The sequence below is a fragment of the Cyprinodon variegatus genome, unplaced genomic scaffold (assembly GCF_000732505.1).
Source record: "Cyprinodon variegatus isolate N-32 unplaced genomic scaffold, C_variegatus-1.0 Scaffold10, whole genome shotgun sequence".
Taxonomy (NCBI): Eukaryota; Metazoa; Chordata; class Actinopteri; order Cyprinodontiformes; family Cyprinodontidae; genus Cyprinodon; species Cyprinodon variegatus.
The window spans coordinates 2834857-2850132 of record NW_015150463.1 but is presented as its reverse complement, the minus strand read 5'-3'; the positions used below and the strand labels follow the sequence as shown (position 1 = coordinate 2850132).

General features: G+C 36.1%; 1 protein-coding gene across 3 annotated transcripts; it reads right to left on the bottom strand.

Annotated features, from left to right (window-relative positions):
* Positions 1-3250: 3250 nt before the first annotated feature.
* pde9a (phosphodiesterase 9A) lies at positions 3251-14811 on the bottom strand. 3 transcript variants are annotated; one of them, XM_015379329.1, is made up of 19 exons: positions 14677-14811; positions 14313-14474; positions 12510-12580; positions 11664-11741; positions 10929-10972; positions 10799-10856; positions 10555-10625; positions 10385-10472; positions 10217-10298; positions 10061-10135; positions 9878-9964; positions 9664-9768; positions 8050-8132; positions 7612-7768; positions 7386-7499; positions 7063-7167; positions 6839-6967; positions 6655-6750; positions 3251-4392 (listed from the first exon to the last, which is right to left on the bottom strand). In XM_015379329.1, exons 2-19 carry the CDS (start codon positions 14379-14381, stop codon positions 4345-4347), a joined length of 1560 nt encoding a protein of 519 aa, XP_015234815.1. In that variant the 5' UTR covers positions 14382-14474; positions 14677-14811; the 3' UTR covers positions 3251-4344. The 3 variants fall into 3 exon arrangements, with proteins under 3 accessions (XP_015234815.1, XP_015234832.1, XP_015234824.1); XM_015379346.1 differs by having other exon boundaries at positions 3251-4389; XM_015379338.1 differs by having other exon boundaries at positions 10799-10853.
* Between the last annotated feature and the right edge of the window lie 465 nt (positions 14812-15276).

Here is a 15276-nt window from a genome sequence, read left to right as displayed (position 1 = left end):
CTTGATGAGTACCAAAAGGTCCATCAATAACATTACATTATTACAATTTTCAATTCATATGAATAAATAGTGCACCTGAAGTATTGTGGTAGTTCTCATGATGTAACACCCTGCCTACAGGCTAGCAAAACAGTTCTTCCAGGGCAACATAGGTTGAAATCTGACAGTTTAATTAGAGTTGATTAAAAAAAAAAAACACCTAAAAATCAAAAAGTTAGTCTGGCTGAAACCACTGATGAAATACTGTAAAAAGTGAATGATTTACTGGCATCTTACCAAAGAATTCTTCCAATCTAACAAATATTCCCTCATTTGTTCCTAATGAAACATATTCAATTAATCATCTTTATGGTGCCTTTTATCTATATATAGAACTGCAAAAATGTGGAGATATGATGAGAAAACACATTGCTTGTTATGCCATTCCTGCAGGTTAAATCGAAACACTTTGTCACGCTATGGGTTGAGGGTGGTAGATAATTACCTTTATTCAAGGTACACACCCGGGCCAAAATAAGCTTTGGCATTTCTTTCATCTCAACAGCCATTGATGCATGTGGTTTGCTGTTACTTCTGTTGCTGCCTCAAGTTCATCTCTTCAAGAGCAAACATCAGAACAACACTCAAACTGACAGGCATTAATCCCAAAACATTAATCAAATAAAATTGGAGACTCATTGGTTACAAATGTAGTCATGCTACATGAATCTAAAGGGAAAACCTCAAGCAAACCTTACACCTTGAATAGAGTACAAAAATACCAACTTATGCTGTTTGCCAAAGCTTGATCAGGACTTTACAGGTGGTATTTAGCAGATGTCAGATGTACCCTGCAGGTGATATAATAGTAGAGTAATTTACAATGTGCTGCATAAAAAGGCAGCAATAAAAATTGTTGAGTGCTTTGATGAAAACCACCACCATCCACTTTGCTTGCAGGAAAACTGTTTCAGGAATGAGGGGTGTGGACCAGTGGGTGAGTTTTGATAAGTGCACGTTTCGGTGGGATCTCTTGAAAAAAATAGGGAGACCTTTAGGAAAGATGAAATCTTGTTTTTAGTGTGGAGCAGCAAAATTAAACACATTTTGAGGAGTGATAGTGGAGTGAGAACATGGTGATGGGGTTTTCTGCACTACATGAGACAACCTTTAAAGATATAAAAAACAGCAATCCAGGTAACATTATAAATGACTCCTAACACCCCCACCATGGACTGCTTACTGCTGCCTTCTGGGAAGAGGCTTCGATTCTGATGCAGGTCCAGCAGATTCCAGAACAGCTGCTTCCCAAGTGCCATTAGACTGCTGAGTATTGGATAAAATGGGGTTAAAAAAAAGCACTGAATATTGCAAACTGTAAATCATTTACCAGTCTTAGCTTTACATTTGATCACCATGTTTACATATTATCACAACTGTAGTGAGCGATATTTCTTTTTGTATATACTCTGTGTGTACAAAATGATAATAAAGTCTGTTTAAGTCTCTAAGTCTTAGGACAACTGAAAAATGGTAAAAATCAACATATTCTCATTATGAGTGCGTATGAAATCGTACGAAAAGTTATGCACACTATTTCGTATGTTTTTGGACGTTTTTCCTCAAAAAACCACATCAGTGCGCATGCGCTGGCAGATAGAAAAAAAAAAGAGGATCCGCGGACGGACGTAAAAATGGGAAAAACAGTGCAATCATCACTTATTCATGTCTCTAACTATGTTGCTTGCTGTTTTATTTCTTAGGGTTAGGTGTAGGGTCAGGGTTAATTGTAATTTATATTCTATATTCGTGAATGATGCGTCAGATGCGCATGCGCATACGATGAAAAAAACATCCAAAACGTACGAAATCACGGTGCATAACTTTTCGTACGATTTCACACGCACTCATAATGAGAATAGGTTGTAAAAATTGCAGACTCTTCATACGGCGAGGACAAACATGGCCTGAAGGTCCACCAGGCCAAATTGAAATGTTTTACAGGGAAGAATGTGAAGCAACATAGAGGTCCAGTACCTGGTGAGACACAGGAGGTGCGCGGCCATGAGTCAGCCACCCATCAGAGCTTTTATGTATGATCTGACAGGGACTCCCAGGCTTTAGATGGATCTTGGCTACTTTAAATCAGGACTGTAACCGAAAAGTAACAATTGTGCAAATACTGAATGTATGATTTGTTTCCATTTATTAGTTAATTTCATGGTGGAATTCTGATGTTTTTTCATCATAGTTCACAGTAGGCTGTTTCATTATGTTCACTTCTTGGATAATTTTTGCATTTTATGAATAATGCCAACCCAAATAGTCCTAGTGATCTACATACTGTATGTACGGTAGCAACACTGAGAACATGTCTAGTACCACCCTCTTCTACTTAAGTCCGAGTCACATAAAGCTTTATTGGCAAGCAGTAAATGTGTAACTGCAGACAGGAAAGAGCGTATTTTGTGATGAGAGGTTTTGGTCCTCAGTCTCTTGCCAGATGAGACCATCTGTAAAGGTTTGGGTCCAGAGGAGAGGATTCATTTTCAATCTTTCCTGCTCACCTCAGTCTTATTTGGGGAAAGTTGCCAACAACAAGTCAACACATTGTTCCCCTCCAGGGAGGGCTATTTTAATTTTTACAATCAGGATGTCTTGAAGCAACTTTAAAAAGGCTTCAAATGATTCAAAATTCTTCAGTGAGAATTAAAGGTTAAGGACATTTACTCATTCAAACATGTAAAGCCTGAAATATTTTAACCAAAGTCTGATTTTAAAGACTTTATATGTCTGATTTTAAATTTCTAAAATGGGAGGCTGACCTTTAGATTTTCAAGCTCCTCCACTGTAGAGAATCCCCCGGGTTTTATGTGGAAGGCATACAACCTATTTTTAGGATTAAACATGGAACTGTTTTTTGTAAAGATTAGATGTGTTGGGCAACCTTAGATTTAAAACCACTTTTCCTTATTTGGCTTTATTTACTCTTTCCGCTCTGCAGTAATCATTATTTGGGTGTAATGCTGCTTCTTAAGCCATATTATTGTTTTGTCTTAAAGTTGTCATGTCTGTTAAATGATGAACTGAAGTTAAGTGGAATCTTGCTTATCTGCGCCTGTTCTGCCACAGTCATGTCACTCATAGGTTTTTCCTGCTCCACAGTCAAACCTCACTTTCTCAGGATGGAGATATTTTTGCGAAAAAAAGTCTTACTGCACTTGATGATTTCATTTAATATTGCTTTATTTTATTTTTTTAAGGAAACTGGATGAAAATAAATGCATAAATATTACATTGCATTTAAGTGAACAAAGCCTTGAGATAATGTTTGAGATGAACTGATCAGAGTGTTGATCAGAGTGTTGGGGTGACAGTGGTGTCGGCTGAAGGAGTTTGCCCTGCAACTGGAGGGTTGTCTGTTCAGTGTCGTTGTTTCCTTGGGCAAGGCACTTCACCGCCATTGCCTGCTGATGGTGGTTGGAGGGCCATGTGGCGCCAGTATACGGCAGCCTCACTTCTGTCAGTGAGCCTCAGGGCAGCTGTGGCTACAATGATGGCTTGCCACAGTGTGTGTGAATGGGTGAATAGCTGAATGTAATGTAAAGTACTATATAAGTACAGGCCATATAACATTTCAAAGAAAATCAAAGAGGCTTTATTGAATAAAGAATTTGAGCACTGTGCAAGAAGGAAGGACCTAATACCTAAATAGTTTGTCATAATAAGCACTAACAAACAGTTATAATGTGCTTGAACAGCAACATTAATACAATCATATGAAAATCTGAGCAAACAGGGCTTGGTGTGATAAACTGTCCCCAACACACTGAAGGCAGTCTATTTCTCAAAAAAGTGAAAGTCAAGAGTAAGCTAAAAGGAAAAATATTTAAGAGATCAGAAGTATTTTTGTTTGTTTAAAAAAAAAAACATTGTGTACACCATACCAGCTAAAACCTTTATTGCTAGACGTAATTTAAATGGCGTAACTTTGGTCCATTTAATTCAATTATTATTAAAAGAATTGCTAAACCTTTGGTGAACTAGGCAAACTCATTAGCTCTTAAGATTGTTAACGCGCATAACAAATTAAAACAAATTACTTTCTGTTTGGAGAAAGCCATATCACCAATATTTCGTTCAATAAAAATTACAAAATGAAAATTGCTGTCTCAACATAAATATACATGGAGGATCACCACCTCCTTTCAAAGTCCACTCTAAAAGTCAAAGTCAAAGACATGCAATGACTAATTTTAGTTCAGCCTGCTGAAGAGCTATAACACTCATATCTCGGCCCTCTGCTTCAGCTGTCATCCTCAGAATCTGTTTTAGTAGTCAGCACTGGATGTCTTCACATGGGCCTCACTCGCTTTTCAAGTCTTTCCTCAATCGGCTCATGAAAGAAGACTGCTGCAATAAAAAAGGACTCGGTTTTAGCAGTCAGAAAGTCTTCGGCCTCAAGAACAACAGTTTAGGTTAAAACATGGTTTCAAACAGATATTGACTGTTTAGTTTGGACACTGTACAACAATCCAACACTGCTAAAGCATGAACATTCCCTTTCAAAGGTCCCCCAACCTCATACTTTTTGCATTTGTAACTTTACATCTACAACCTTCAGGGTATTTTATTTGGAAGTTTATTGATTTTTCATTATTTATCAAAATATGAGAGTGAAGCAAGTACTCAGCTGCTCTCTGTCTACTTGTTACATTAACATTTTCTTGCATTTGTCGGAGCAGATTTTTTTTTCAGGTATCTTTATACAAGTTTTGCACATGTAGACATTATTAAAAATACTTTACTACAAAACTGGGTTTAAAGTTGATTCAGTGTTGGTCTCTTCTGACCAGACCACCATCTTCCAAATGATTGCTGGGACTCCTTGACTTTAGACAATCTACAAAGAAAACCTATTTAGACTTTCCTGCAGTGATGGTTTTCTTGCTTCAACTTTTCCATAAGAACAAATTGGTGGAGTGCACAGCAAATAAGTGACCTTCAAGTATATTAGCTTTATAACACTTTGTCTTTGTAAATCACATAACATCCAAATAAAATACATGGAAATGTTTGCTTGTAATTCAAGGGTTATGGAAACTTTTGCAAGGCCATGATGAGGAATGCAGTTCCAGAGCCCTGATAGCAGAGAGGAGGATCATTGCTTTTGGAAAATAAGTGAAGTTGACTCTGAGTCAAATCTAGTCTATTTCAGAACATAATGTAGAGTAAAAAGAGTTGTGATTTCAGCTCCTGAACAGAAAGCAAATCTTATTACTGCAGAAAAAAGAGTGTTAGTCGAAAGATTAAATGGCAACATTTTCATCAGTTTGTTTTCACAATTGCACTAAAACATTTTTTCCTTAAAACTTTTCTGTAATCTTCCAAACCGAAAACTTTGGGTTTGCCAGGAAACTCAATCATATGGAATTATTTGAGCAAATCGATCTCTTAAAGCTGGAATGGCAAATTCAACATGATGAAAATGCTGCACATTCCTGATTATTTATGTTTTCAGAGAAGTAACACTCCAAGCTTCTCACACGGAGCAACACTCAAACTAAAACACACAAACACAACCAAGGACTCAGTTGCTTTTACTTACACACTCACTCACTGCGACCTCACTTCTTCACCGGCCTATTGACATACTTTCCGTTTTTTTCTTCTGTGCCACATTAAACAAAAGATACCTTTATGTTAGTATGTGATGAGAGAGTCTGTGTCTATTTGTGTGATCGTATCTTGGTAAGGAGTTCATGCAGCTGGAAGAAAACAGCCCCTCTTACTTTACTGTTTCAGTCAAAATCCCCATTCTAATCTAATCAACATATGCTCATTTTGGTTTCTGTTGATATGTGCAGACACAGCTTTTTGAATGACATAAAGGAAAAAACAAAAATGCTTTTGATGTTCATGTGAACCATGCATTATGATACTGATATAATATCAGCACAATGCACTCTGTCTTTTCAGTGCAAGTGGTGGACAGTTTTTACTTTCACTGTTACTAATTACTATAACACAAGATCCAAATTAATAAAATGCGTCTTATGTCAATTAAACTTGTAATAATATGTCACTATAAACATATTAAAATCTTATCTTATCCATGATTCTTCCTTTTTTCTTATGCTATTGTAGTCATTAGACTCTGACTGGACTCTCCACGAGCAACAAAAAGACAATGATTGTCAGTGTTACAAACTAAGATGAAATCATGGTTTTAAATTTCATGCAATTTTGGAAATGCATGTCTTTAAATTCTGTCTTTAAAATGCAATACTAAAGACAGCATTTTTGACTCGGAGGGAAAAAAAAAACTTGCTTTGTTTTTTGGCAATAAGAGTAAAAGATTATTAACTCCTTGGCAAGAGTAGGGAATTTACTTGGCTTTCTGGAGAACAGAAGTTGGACATTTATGAGCTGTAATTCTTTTACTTCCTTGTGAAAGGCTCCTGTTACACTTATTGTTTCCAGAAACTCCTGCCCATATCAAATTTGGAAAATATCAGTTTCGCTACAAAAAGCAATTACATGTCACTTCTTTTTTAAAACAAATTTAACAAAATGAAGGACCTCCAAAGCAGTAATATTTTATGCAAATCACAGATATTCTTGACAGAGAGACAGACAGACAGACAGGCAGGCAGACAGACAGACAATTTCTACCTCTGTCATTGAGTCTTCAAGCTGCTTCAGCTCCTCATAATGGTCCCGAGAGTCTCTCAAAGGCTGAACCATGATTTCTTCGATCTGGGGGAATAGCTGGTCAAAATAAACATAAAGGCATTACATTACAAAGCACTTTTTTTAAAGAGAGTACTGTAACATCCATAAAGCTATTGTCCAATACCTTCATGACAGTCTCAAACATAGGGATGAGGACAAACTTGATGAACCCAATCTGAGCTGTCGGTTTGGTAACTTTGTCTCTGTCCATGAAGGGAGCTACTGGAAGTCCCTCAGACTTCTCTCTGTCGCTCTTAAAACCAAAGTTGTCATTGCATTATAATAAAAAAAATATGATTTTCTGAAAGAGTCGATCATTTTGGTTACTGTAAATGAAATTCTAGTCACCTGCATGAAGTACTCCTCCAGCAAACAGTCCACCCAGGGCTCAGCAACCTCAGATGGCCTCACCTCATTGGAGATATCGCAGCACTTAATCAACACCTTCTTTAGCTAAAATAACAAACACAAACCTGTTTAAACACCAGTGCAATATCCCGAAGAGCTAGAGACAAAGAAGCCTATAATAGAAAAATAAAATCTGCTTTAACCATATTTCTAGAGGTAATTTCTTCAGCAATGTATACTACATGAACAAGTCAATTTAATCCAGAGAAGCTAACTTAAAAAAATTAAAACATTGTCATTTTTAAGTGAAAATGGTTACATACACATGTGACATGCTCCTCATTGTTAAAATCAAAGTTGTCCAGTTTCTGCTTGAAGCCTTCGAGGATCTCACCATGCTTAGCCATGTCCGTGGCCAGAATAAGAGTGATAATGGCCTGAAAACATGAGAGGACATCCCAAATCTTTAACATTTATGTGGAGGTGCTGAAACATGTATCCCCCTGCAACTCCACCCCCAAAAATAACTCAACATAATCCATATCTTACCTGTCGGATCTTTCTGAATGTCTCTGGATCGACATTAGCAAAGATGTTGCACTCAGGAAGGGACAGAATCTGAAAAGCCACAGCGCAATGATGGTTTTCCAGAGGGGAGATGTCATTGTAGCGCACTGCCAGCTCTGTGCGAGCATTGATTTGGTACCTGATGAATGGATGTCAGAGTTAAATAGGTCTGAGAATGCTGGCGAGTCAATTCTCAAGAAGTTTATCTTGATAAGGTTCTCACCTGTGTAAGACCAAAATATATCAGCGCGATTATCTCAGTAAGCATGTTTTCATACCTGAATTCTATCCAGGCCGAACTAGTTTCACAGCTCATCAACAACAGTGTTTTGCAAAGTATATCAAAACATAGTGGGGGTCACTGGGCATCCACAGTGCTGCATCTGTCAACAACACTGCAGACAGAAGAGGGAGTCTTACGTGTTGTTGTAGCCAGGGTGGTCCAGGTCATGACACACTGCAGCTGTCATTAAAATGCCCAAATCTGTGAGTGTCAGCTTCCCCTGCAGGATAAGGTCAAATTTAAGAAAGCATTTGACTGAATTGTTAAAGGAAATAATTCTCACAGATTTTCTGCCAAACTTTCTGTAGACATTTTGATTTATTAACTCCTAAAAAATTAACAGAAACTTTATTAGAGTTGTTATAAACAGATAACATAAAGCAAGGCATAATTATGAAGTAAAGGAGAAATAATGCATGATTTCCTGAAGTTTTAAAAATACCAAAAAATAGACAGTCATTTGTTTTCAGTCCTCTGAGTTAAAAATTTGTAAAACCTTGCAGTTATACCGCAAGTTTTTTGTGATCTTTTTACAAGCTTTGCTCATCTAGAGAAGTATGTATTTTTGAAAACAGAGGAGTGGCTTATGAGTCATGTTGTTAACATAGCTACTGCTGTTGATAATGTCAACAGATTCTCCTACCTGAGCCGCAAATCTCTGCAGCTCCTCTTGACATGTTTTTTTCTTAACCCATGAAAACAGTGTGATATCTGTTTAAATGTACATGCCCGTATCACACTCCAGTTGTGTACTAAGTTATTCTAAATGATGATTACATCCTGTGCTCATTCTGCTAATAAATGAACCCGGTCATATATATTTACAGTAAAAACAAAGGTACAATATTGTGCATGTGTGTTGGTGGTAAACATGTAAGTATTGGACTAAGCTAGTTAGCACCTCCAAGTCGAGTTGTGAAACTAATAAAGAATAGTTTAAGATCCAGTGAGAAAACGGGAGAAAAATAGTGGCCTGATAGCAAGGAGGGCCTTAACGAGCCGTTCGATGGTGGTGTGTGCACTCCAAGGGTTCGTCAGCTATCACTAGGGGGTGCATGTGACGAAAAATGTAATGACAGTGTGATAATTACACAACCACATTTTTTTATTTACACAATATAGATGTTTAAATAAACCTTTGCAATAATGTAAATTCAAACTGTAATTTGTGTAAATAAATATTTTATTTTTAACAGGAAAATGTATCCATGTTTCATTTTAGGCTTTGTTATAAAGGAAGTTATCCTTCTGCGCGTTGCAGTAAGCAGCAATTGTTACCAATCAGATTAACACTATGATTATTGATTGACATTACTTTTTTAAGATGACCAGAGACCAAGATATAAGACTTCAACCTAATCCTGCTTTAAATTTCACCACAACTTTATCTTAGTAATGTTCTCTATAAATCTTCAGCTTTTACAGAACAACTACATTTTTCTTAGTTTATATAACACACAGATGGACTCCATTTCCTTCTATGCTTTGGAAAGCCATTTGTTCCAGCTGATATCATTTAGGAGCATATAATGCTCTTTATCCTTTAAGATTTTATTGTCGAAAAGAAAATATGAAAAGCATGTGTCAGTTTCCTACTATAAAGCCATACAGTTCTTATCTGTTACATTAAATCCTTATGAAACCCATAAGGGATGATAGATGTGACTTTTAAAATCAAATTAATTAAAATAGAGTTATAGATTCATGAGTACTTTTGCAAGGACCAAACAAAGCCCAGGTGTGGACCATACCTGCAGGCTGCAGAGGTGAATCATGCCATACATCATCTGACTAACACAGAAGCAATGACGAAAGTTGTGGAAGGGATTATCGCGATAGTTTTCCTGGATTGCCAGCTAGGATACAAAGAAATGCACATTTAGCTTATTACAGAAGATCAAGCCAAACATTTTTCTATCTAAAAACCACAGATTGACCTCTGTCACATTTTTCTGCAATAAATACCAGCCAGCGTTTAAGTATAATGGGATTCATGTTGAATTCCTTCACAAGTCCCAAGTCATGGTACATGAATTCCAGACAACTTAGCATCTGTTGGCAGAAACAGAGTTAAAAAAAAAAAAAAGTGCCATCAGTCCTCTTTTTTAGGAGCACAATGCAAATCTGTAATGATGGAGATCAACGAACCTCATTGTGTTCCCAGTGCCAAACGTCAAATGTTGGCTTCTTCAGTGCCTCAATTGTCTCCTGAGAAAGTGTGTACTGAATGAGGCAGATGAAGAAAACTGTCAAAAAAATCTCATTGCGTATTGAGGAAATACCTTCAGGTAGGTGGGGACATACCTTCGGGTAGGTGGGGACATCTCGTCTCGGTGTGACCTTCTTCCCTTCATCTGTGAAGCTGTATTTGCATGAACAGTTTACCCTGAGGTTAGATGTAGATCAAATTAAAATATCATTTGATTTAGTAATCATGCTTTTCCTTTAGTAATGTCATATTTTAAAACTCACCTGCTTCCACCTCTTGATGTCACTTCATCTCGAAGTTTCCTCAAATCATTTTTGCACTTTTCAATTTCGACTACTTTCAAGCCCTCCACTGAAACACACAAACTGGGTAGTTAGAGTTTACTGTCAGAGCTTTCTGGTTGCTATTTTTTTCTTTGTTGTTGCAAACTCACTTTCAACTCTCTTCTCCAGTGCTGCCAGTCGGTTGGTGACTTCAGTCTTCAGCTCATTAATGCGAAAGGCTCTGTGACAGACAGTTTAGAGCAAAAAAGAAATCAGCTTTGTTTATAAGTGACTCAGTTTACCTCTAAGGGTAACAATGTGGGCTGTAATGTTTAGGTTTTAAAAATTATACAGAGGTATGTGCATAGATGGTGATGGGAAAGCTTTGGAAAAAACACCAGAGCAAGGAGTTACCTGGTAAACTGCTCAGCAACCTGAGTTAACAAGCTCTGAAACATGTCCTCTCTCTCTGCTGGCATAGTTGGAAATCTGATAAGCATTTGCACCACTAACATTCCTACACAGTTTTTTTGAAATACTTTACCTGGTGGCTGACTGGTGGACAATGGGACAACTTTGTAAAGAAAACTGTTGAGAAATCAAACAGGTGTATTTTAGTCACATTGGTCCTTCCTTTTTTTTGCATGAACTGTCATGTCAAAGTTCATGACCTGAAGAATTGAAAAATGCCTCTGAGAATGTGACTTTATCTTAAAGCTACAGTCTGTAATTTTTTGTGACATCTAATGATCAGACTGCAGTCTGCAGCAACATGAACTGCTACCACCACTGCTTCTCCACGTCCAACAACACAGATGTTGTCATGATACAAAATGGCTTCCACAATGTCTGCATCACCTATCTTGTAAAGTGGTGACACGGCTTGTTTATATAGATAGTGTTTTATTAGTCTGTGATATAGGCCTAACTCACATTCAAGTGTAATGGCAATCTCTACTGTCAATAGTTTGTCAGTTCTGTGTTGCTGTAGCTTAAAGATGTCTGCCTCCATAAATGAGAGATCTACTCCTATGTAAGTAGAGAGTAGTCTGAGTAAGTCTAGTAAGTAAGAGAGAATCTCAATCTTTGTAATTACAAATTATTACAAGGATTAAAACTTTCAACTTATAGATGTTAATGATTAATATACTTATGGATAATATAGAAAATTTCTGTCGATACATCCCTTTACTTATTACACACTGTAGTTTTAAAAACAGGTAATGCAAAATAAATTGAGAAGAACAGGTATATTTCAAAAGTATTTGTTGTATATTACTTTGGAGAGTTGGCCGGCACTGTGGCATCAATAGAGACCATGGCCCCTTCTGGATTTATCAACTTGATTGCTGTGTTCCTGTTGAAAGAGACTGAGATTTAGAGAGAAATTTGACCACTTGTGGTAGATTTTAGAATTATATGCAGAGTTTTGTTACAAATATTTATGACTTTTTTCTTTTCTTTCACATTTTGTTCTCTTAAAACAACAAACCTCTGTGAATTTGTTTGCAAAGAAAAGTCTGAATAGTTAAGGGGGTGTTTGTATGTTTCCTAATTTGATACCCCTAAATAAAAGCCACTGCAGTAAATAGTACAACCCATCCTTTTTGTTATTTAATCTCCATATACCGTCAGCTAATCTGTGAAAGCATCGGAGGTTTGTTAAAAATTGTTAGTGAACAACCAGCTAAAAGCATAAACATACAAGCTGTGAGTAGGCTAGTATCAGTGAAAACCAACCAATATGGTAAAAGTCCGCAAATCTAGCCATGTGTTTTTTGTTTGTTAGAAAATGATAAATTCCACCTTTATTTAATTCCAATGTGTTGATTTGTTCCATAAAATCCCAAATGACTTTACTAAAGTTTATGGTTGCTGAGAGACAAGTCTGAAAAGTTTAAGTGGTGTGATAGCATTTATAATTTAGAATAAATATATAGTTTTAATAAAAAAAACAAATAACTCCATATATTTCATCAACTTTGTGTGACAAAAAGAATAATATAGAATAGAATAATAAAAAAAAAGACATATGTTCTTTGATCCACAGTTGAGAACATTTGATGCTATATCTGTTTCAGAAATGTATGAACATTTTCTTGTGCTGTAAGACAAAATAACAAACCTGGGAAGGTTGGATGAGGAACATAAAAGTTCCTTGATGTCACATGGACTGCTGTGCTGACTGAATACCACCTGAAATGTTGTAAATGATCAAAGTCAGATCCAAATTTAAATACACTGGCACATAGAATGGTTCATAGCATCAGAAAATAATAGCTTATCAGTCATATTGATTGTTTTAAAACAAAGGTATGTTACATACATTCATAACACAAGTCATAATTAGTGTTTTTTGTATACAGCTGGGAAATATAAGAAGGCAAAATGAGAGTTGGACTGATTCTTTATTAAATGTTGCAAAGTAAGAGGCAGGAAGGTTTTGTGAGAACAATTTGAAGGGAAACAACAGCTGGAGCTTGATGCTTCCTGTAGCTCTTAAAGATGCCACATGCCAACAAATCATTCCAGTTTGCAAGAGTAAGGCAGTACTTGTCAGTCGTGTAATTGAAGGAATGAACAATTATATACAGCAAAGACCCAGAGCATAAACTGTAGTTTTCAATGGGGGGCAGTGACATCAGCCAACGCATGGCGGTTTGGGTTATGGGCTTGGAGCCCCCAGACACATGTGTCACAGACAGATGCTTTTAAAAAACAAAAACAAAGCCATTTATGTCAATGGATAAACATATTTTTTATTGTTTTTATTTCAGTATATTTGGAACTTAAACCTAAGTTTGAAGCCATTTGTTGTAACTTTGTGTCTTGTGCAGTCTTTTAAATCACAGGTGTTACTCTACTGTTAATGTGGGGGCTGAGAGGAGTTTACCTAATTATTTTTCAAAACATATGTTACAATCATTACTTTTAAAAATGAAAGCACTACTTTTTTTTAAAATAAATGTTTCCTGGAGATCTGAGGCTTTATAAAATGACACAGGAAGAGGCTTGTTGCAAACAATGTGCCTGGTTGGCGGCACTGAAATGACAAATTGACACGATTCTAATTTTAGATCCTTGTTAGGGTTATTGAAACCTCCCTGGGAATATCTGTAGCAGGTGACCCATTAATGGAAGTTGTTCTTTATTTTTGTCTGTTATGGATTATTTTCCATTTTTAAACTCCCGTTCCAGATATATTTATACACTTTTATATTCTTTAGAATGTATGGAATTGGGAAGCAAAAGAAAGTCTGTAATTTATCAACAACTTCGAAACTAATTTAATGAGAATAGGTAAATAACAGTATGGTTTTTTAAATTATGTTAATATTATTAACACTGTTGCAAAGAAGTTTTTTAATTTTTACAGCTTTCTCTGTAAAGGGCAATAACTGCGTAAGCTAGTGCCACCTTTAATGTAAACATAAAAACAAATTCTTATTTTCCGTTTATTGTCATCTAATCATGTTTGTTTAAAATTGATGGTATTCTTGTTACTTTTACTTTTGATTGTATTCTTTGTTTTTTTGTTAAATGTTTTTTTCTCTCTCACTCTGTCACTTACTGTTTTTAGAGATATTATATTGTGGTAAATATACAAAATATAAATTATATCTATAACCTTGACAACTCTAAAGGATTTCAGAGTAGCTATTGAAATTGAATATCTAATATTTTCAGTCTCCTTAGAATGTATTCTTCCAAAATGTATTCTAACAGAGCTGACTGATGGTGTATTTTCTTTAATTCTACTAACACTTTCATTCATGTTTGATTTAACTCATATTGTTGCAAAACAAGAAACATTTTAAGCAATTATTTAGAAAGATTATACATGAAAACTCTTTATTGTTTAAAAAAAAAAAGAGTATCAAAAACAATACTTTAAACTACACATTTGAATATTTGGAAATAGATTTACCTTTTGCACCTTCCCATCAACATCCAGGTAAATGTTTCGGTGAGGGAAAGAGGAGGAACTGGACCCCATGGTGTCTCCCCTGATGCACAATGAAAGAGGTTCTGCTTTGGGAATCCAAATAAAACACAGAACCAACACAATGGCTCCACTTCTCAGGATCCGCTGCAAAGAAGTCGATATTATGGTATGCTTAGTACATTTAATGCAAATAATCATAACTCAGTTCAGTAATTAAAAAGAAATGGCACAAAAAAGTAATAGCAACAGTCTTTAAGTCACAATCAAAACCGTGTTTAAAACATCTAAACATAAATCTATTTGAATGTATTAAATCAATTAAACAAAAAGCATTAGTTGAACTCACAGTGTCAGCAGTGCAGCCTTCCCGGTGGAGACTGAAAATAAGGTCCCAAGTGAAGAAGATCTGGCTTACTCACATCTCACATGAAGGCACGTTCATACGCAAACAACCACATGCAAACTGGAGGCAGTGAAGAGGAGAGGAAGGCTGTGAGTGATGAGACAGATGATGCCGGACAGGTGAGAGCAAAGGACTACTGAGTATAAGAGGCACTAGTTGCTATGGGACTGTTACTATGGAGAATAAAGAGACAATCATCAGCTCTGAAAGGGTGAGAGGATATTATCTGAATGGGTTCAAAAGCTCTGATTCATCTGAGTTGAGGCAAAGAAATATGCTTTAAAAAATAAAAGAAAAATCTATACCAGTATTTCAAAAGTATGTATACCCCTTGTTATAATGTTGGAACATGTTTTCAAATGTTTTTTTTTCTCTTCAAGAAAGCTGGGTCAGAATTAATAGAAAGGCCTTGAAAAGAAAAGGTAAAGTCAGGCTGCCATCACTACGTCTCAAATATGTTTTTAAAACACAGTCTTTCCAGTTTATACTAAAATGTATAGTTTGTGCATCTTTTGTTAAATGTTTGCTGTGTTTCTCTACATG

Bases quoted from the DNA above. Each gene is read 5' to 3' on its own strand.
- pde9a (XM_015379329.1), bottom strand. From the start codon at position 14,381: ATGGGGTCCAGTTCCTCCTCTTTCCCTCACCGAAACATTTACCTGGAT. The intron at 10,626-10,798 runs GTAACTCCTTGC...TGTCTGTCACAG, and splicing joins GTTGCTGAGCAGTTTACCAG to AGCCTTTCGCATTAATGAGC. The intron at 7,500-7,611 runs GTAAGATATGGA...TCATGTTTTCAG, and splicing joins CATTCAGAAAGATCCGACAG to GCCATTATCACTCTTATTCT.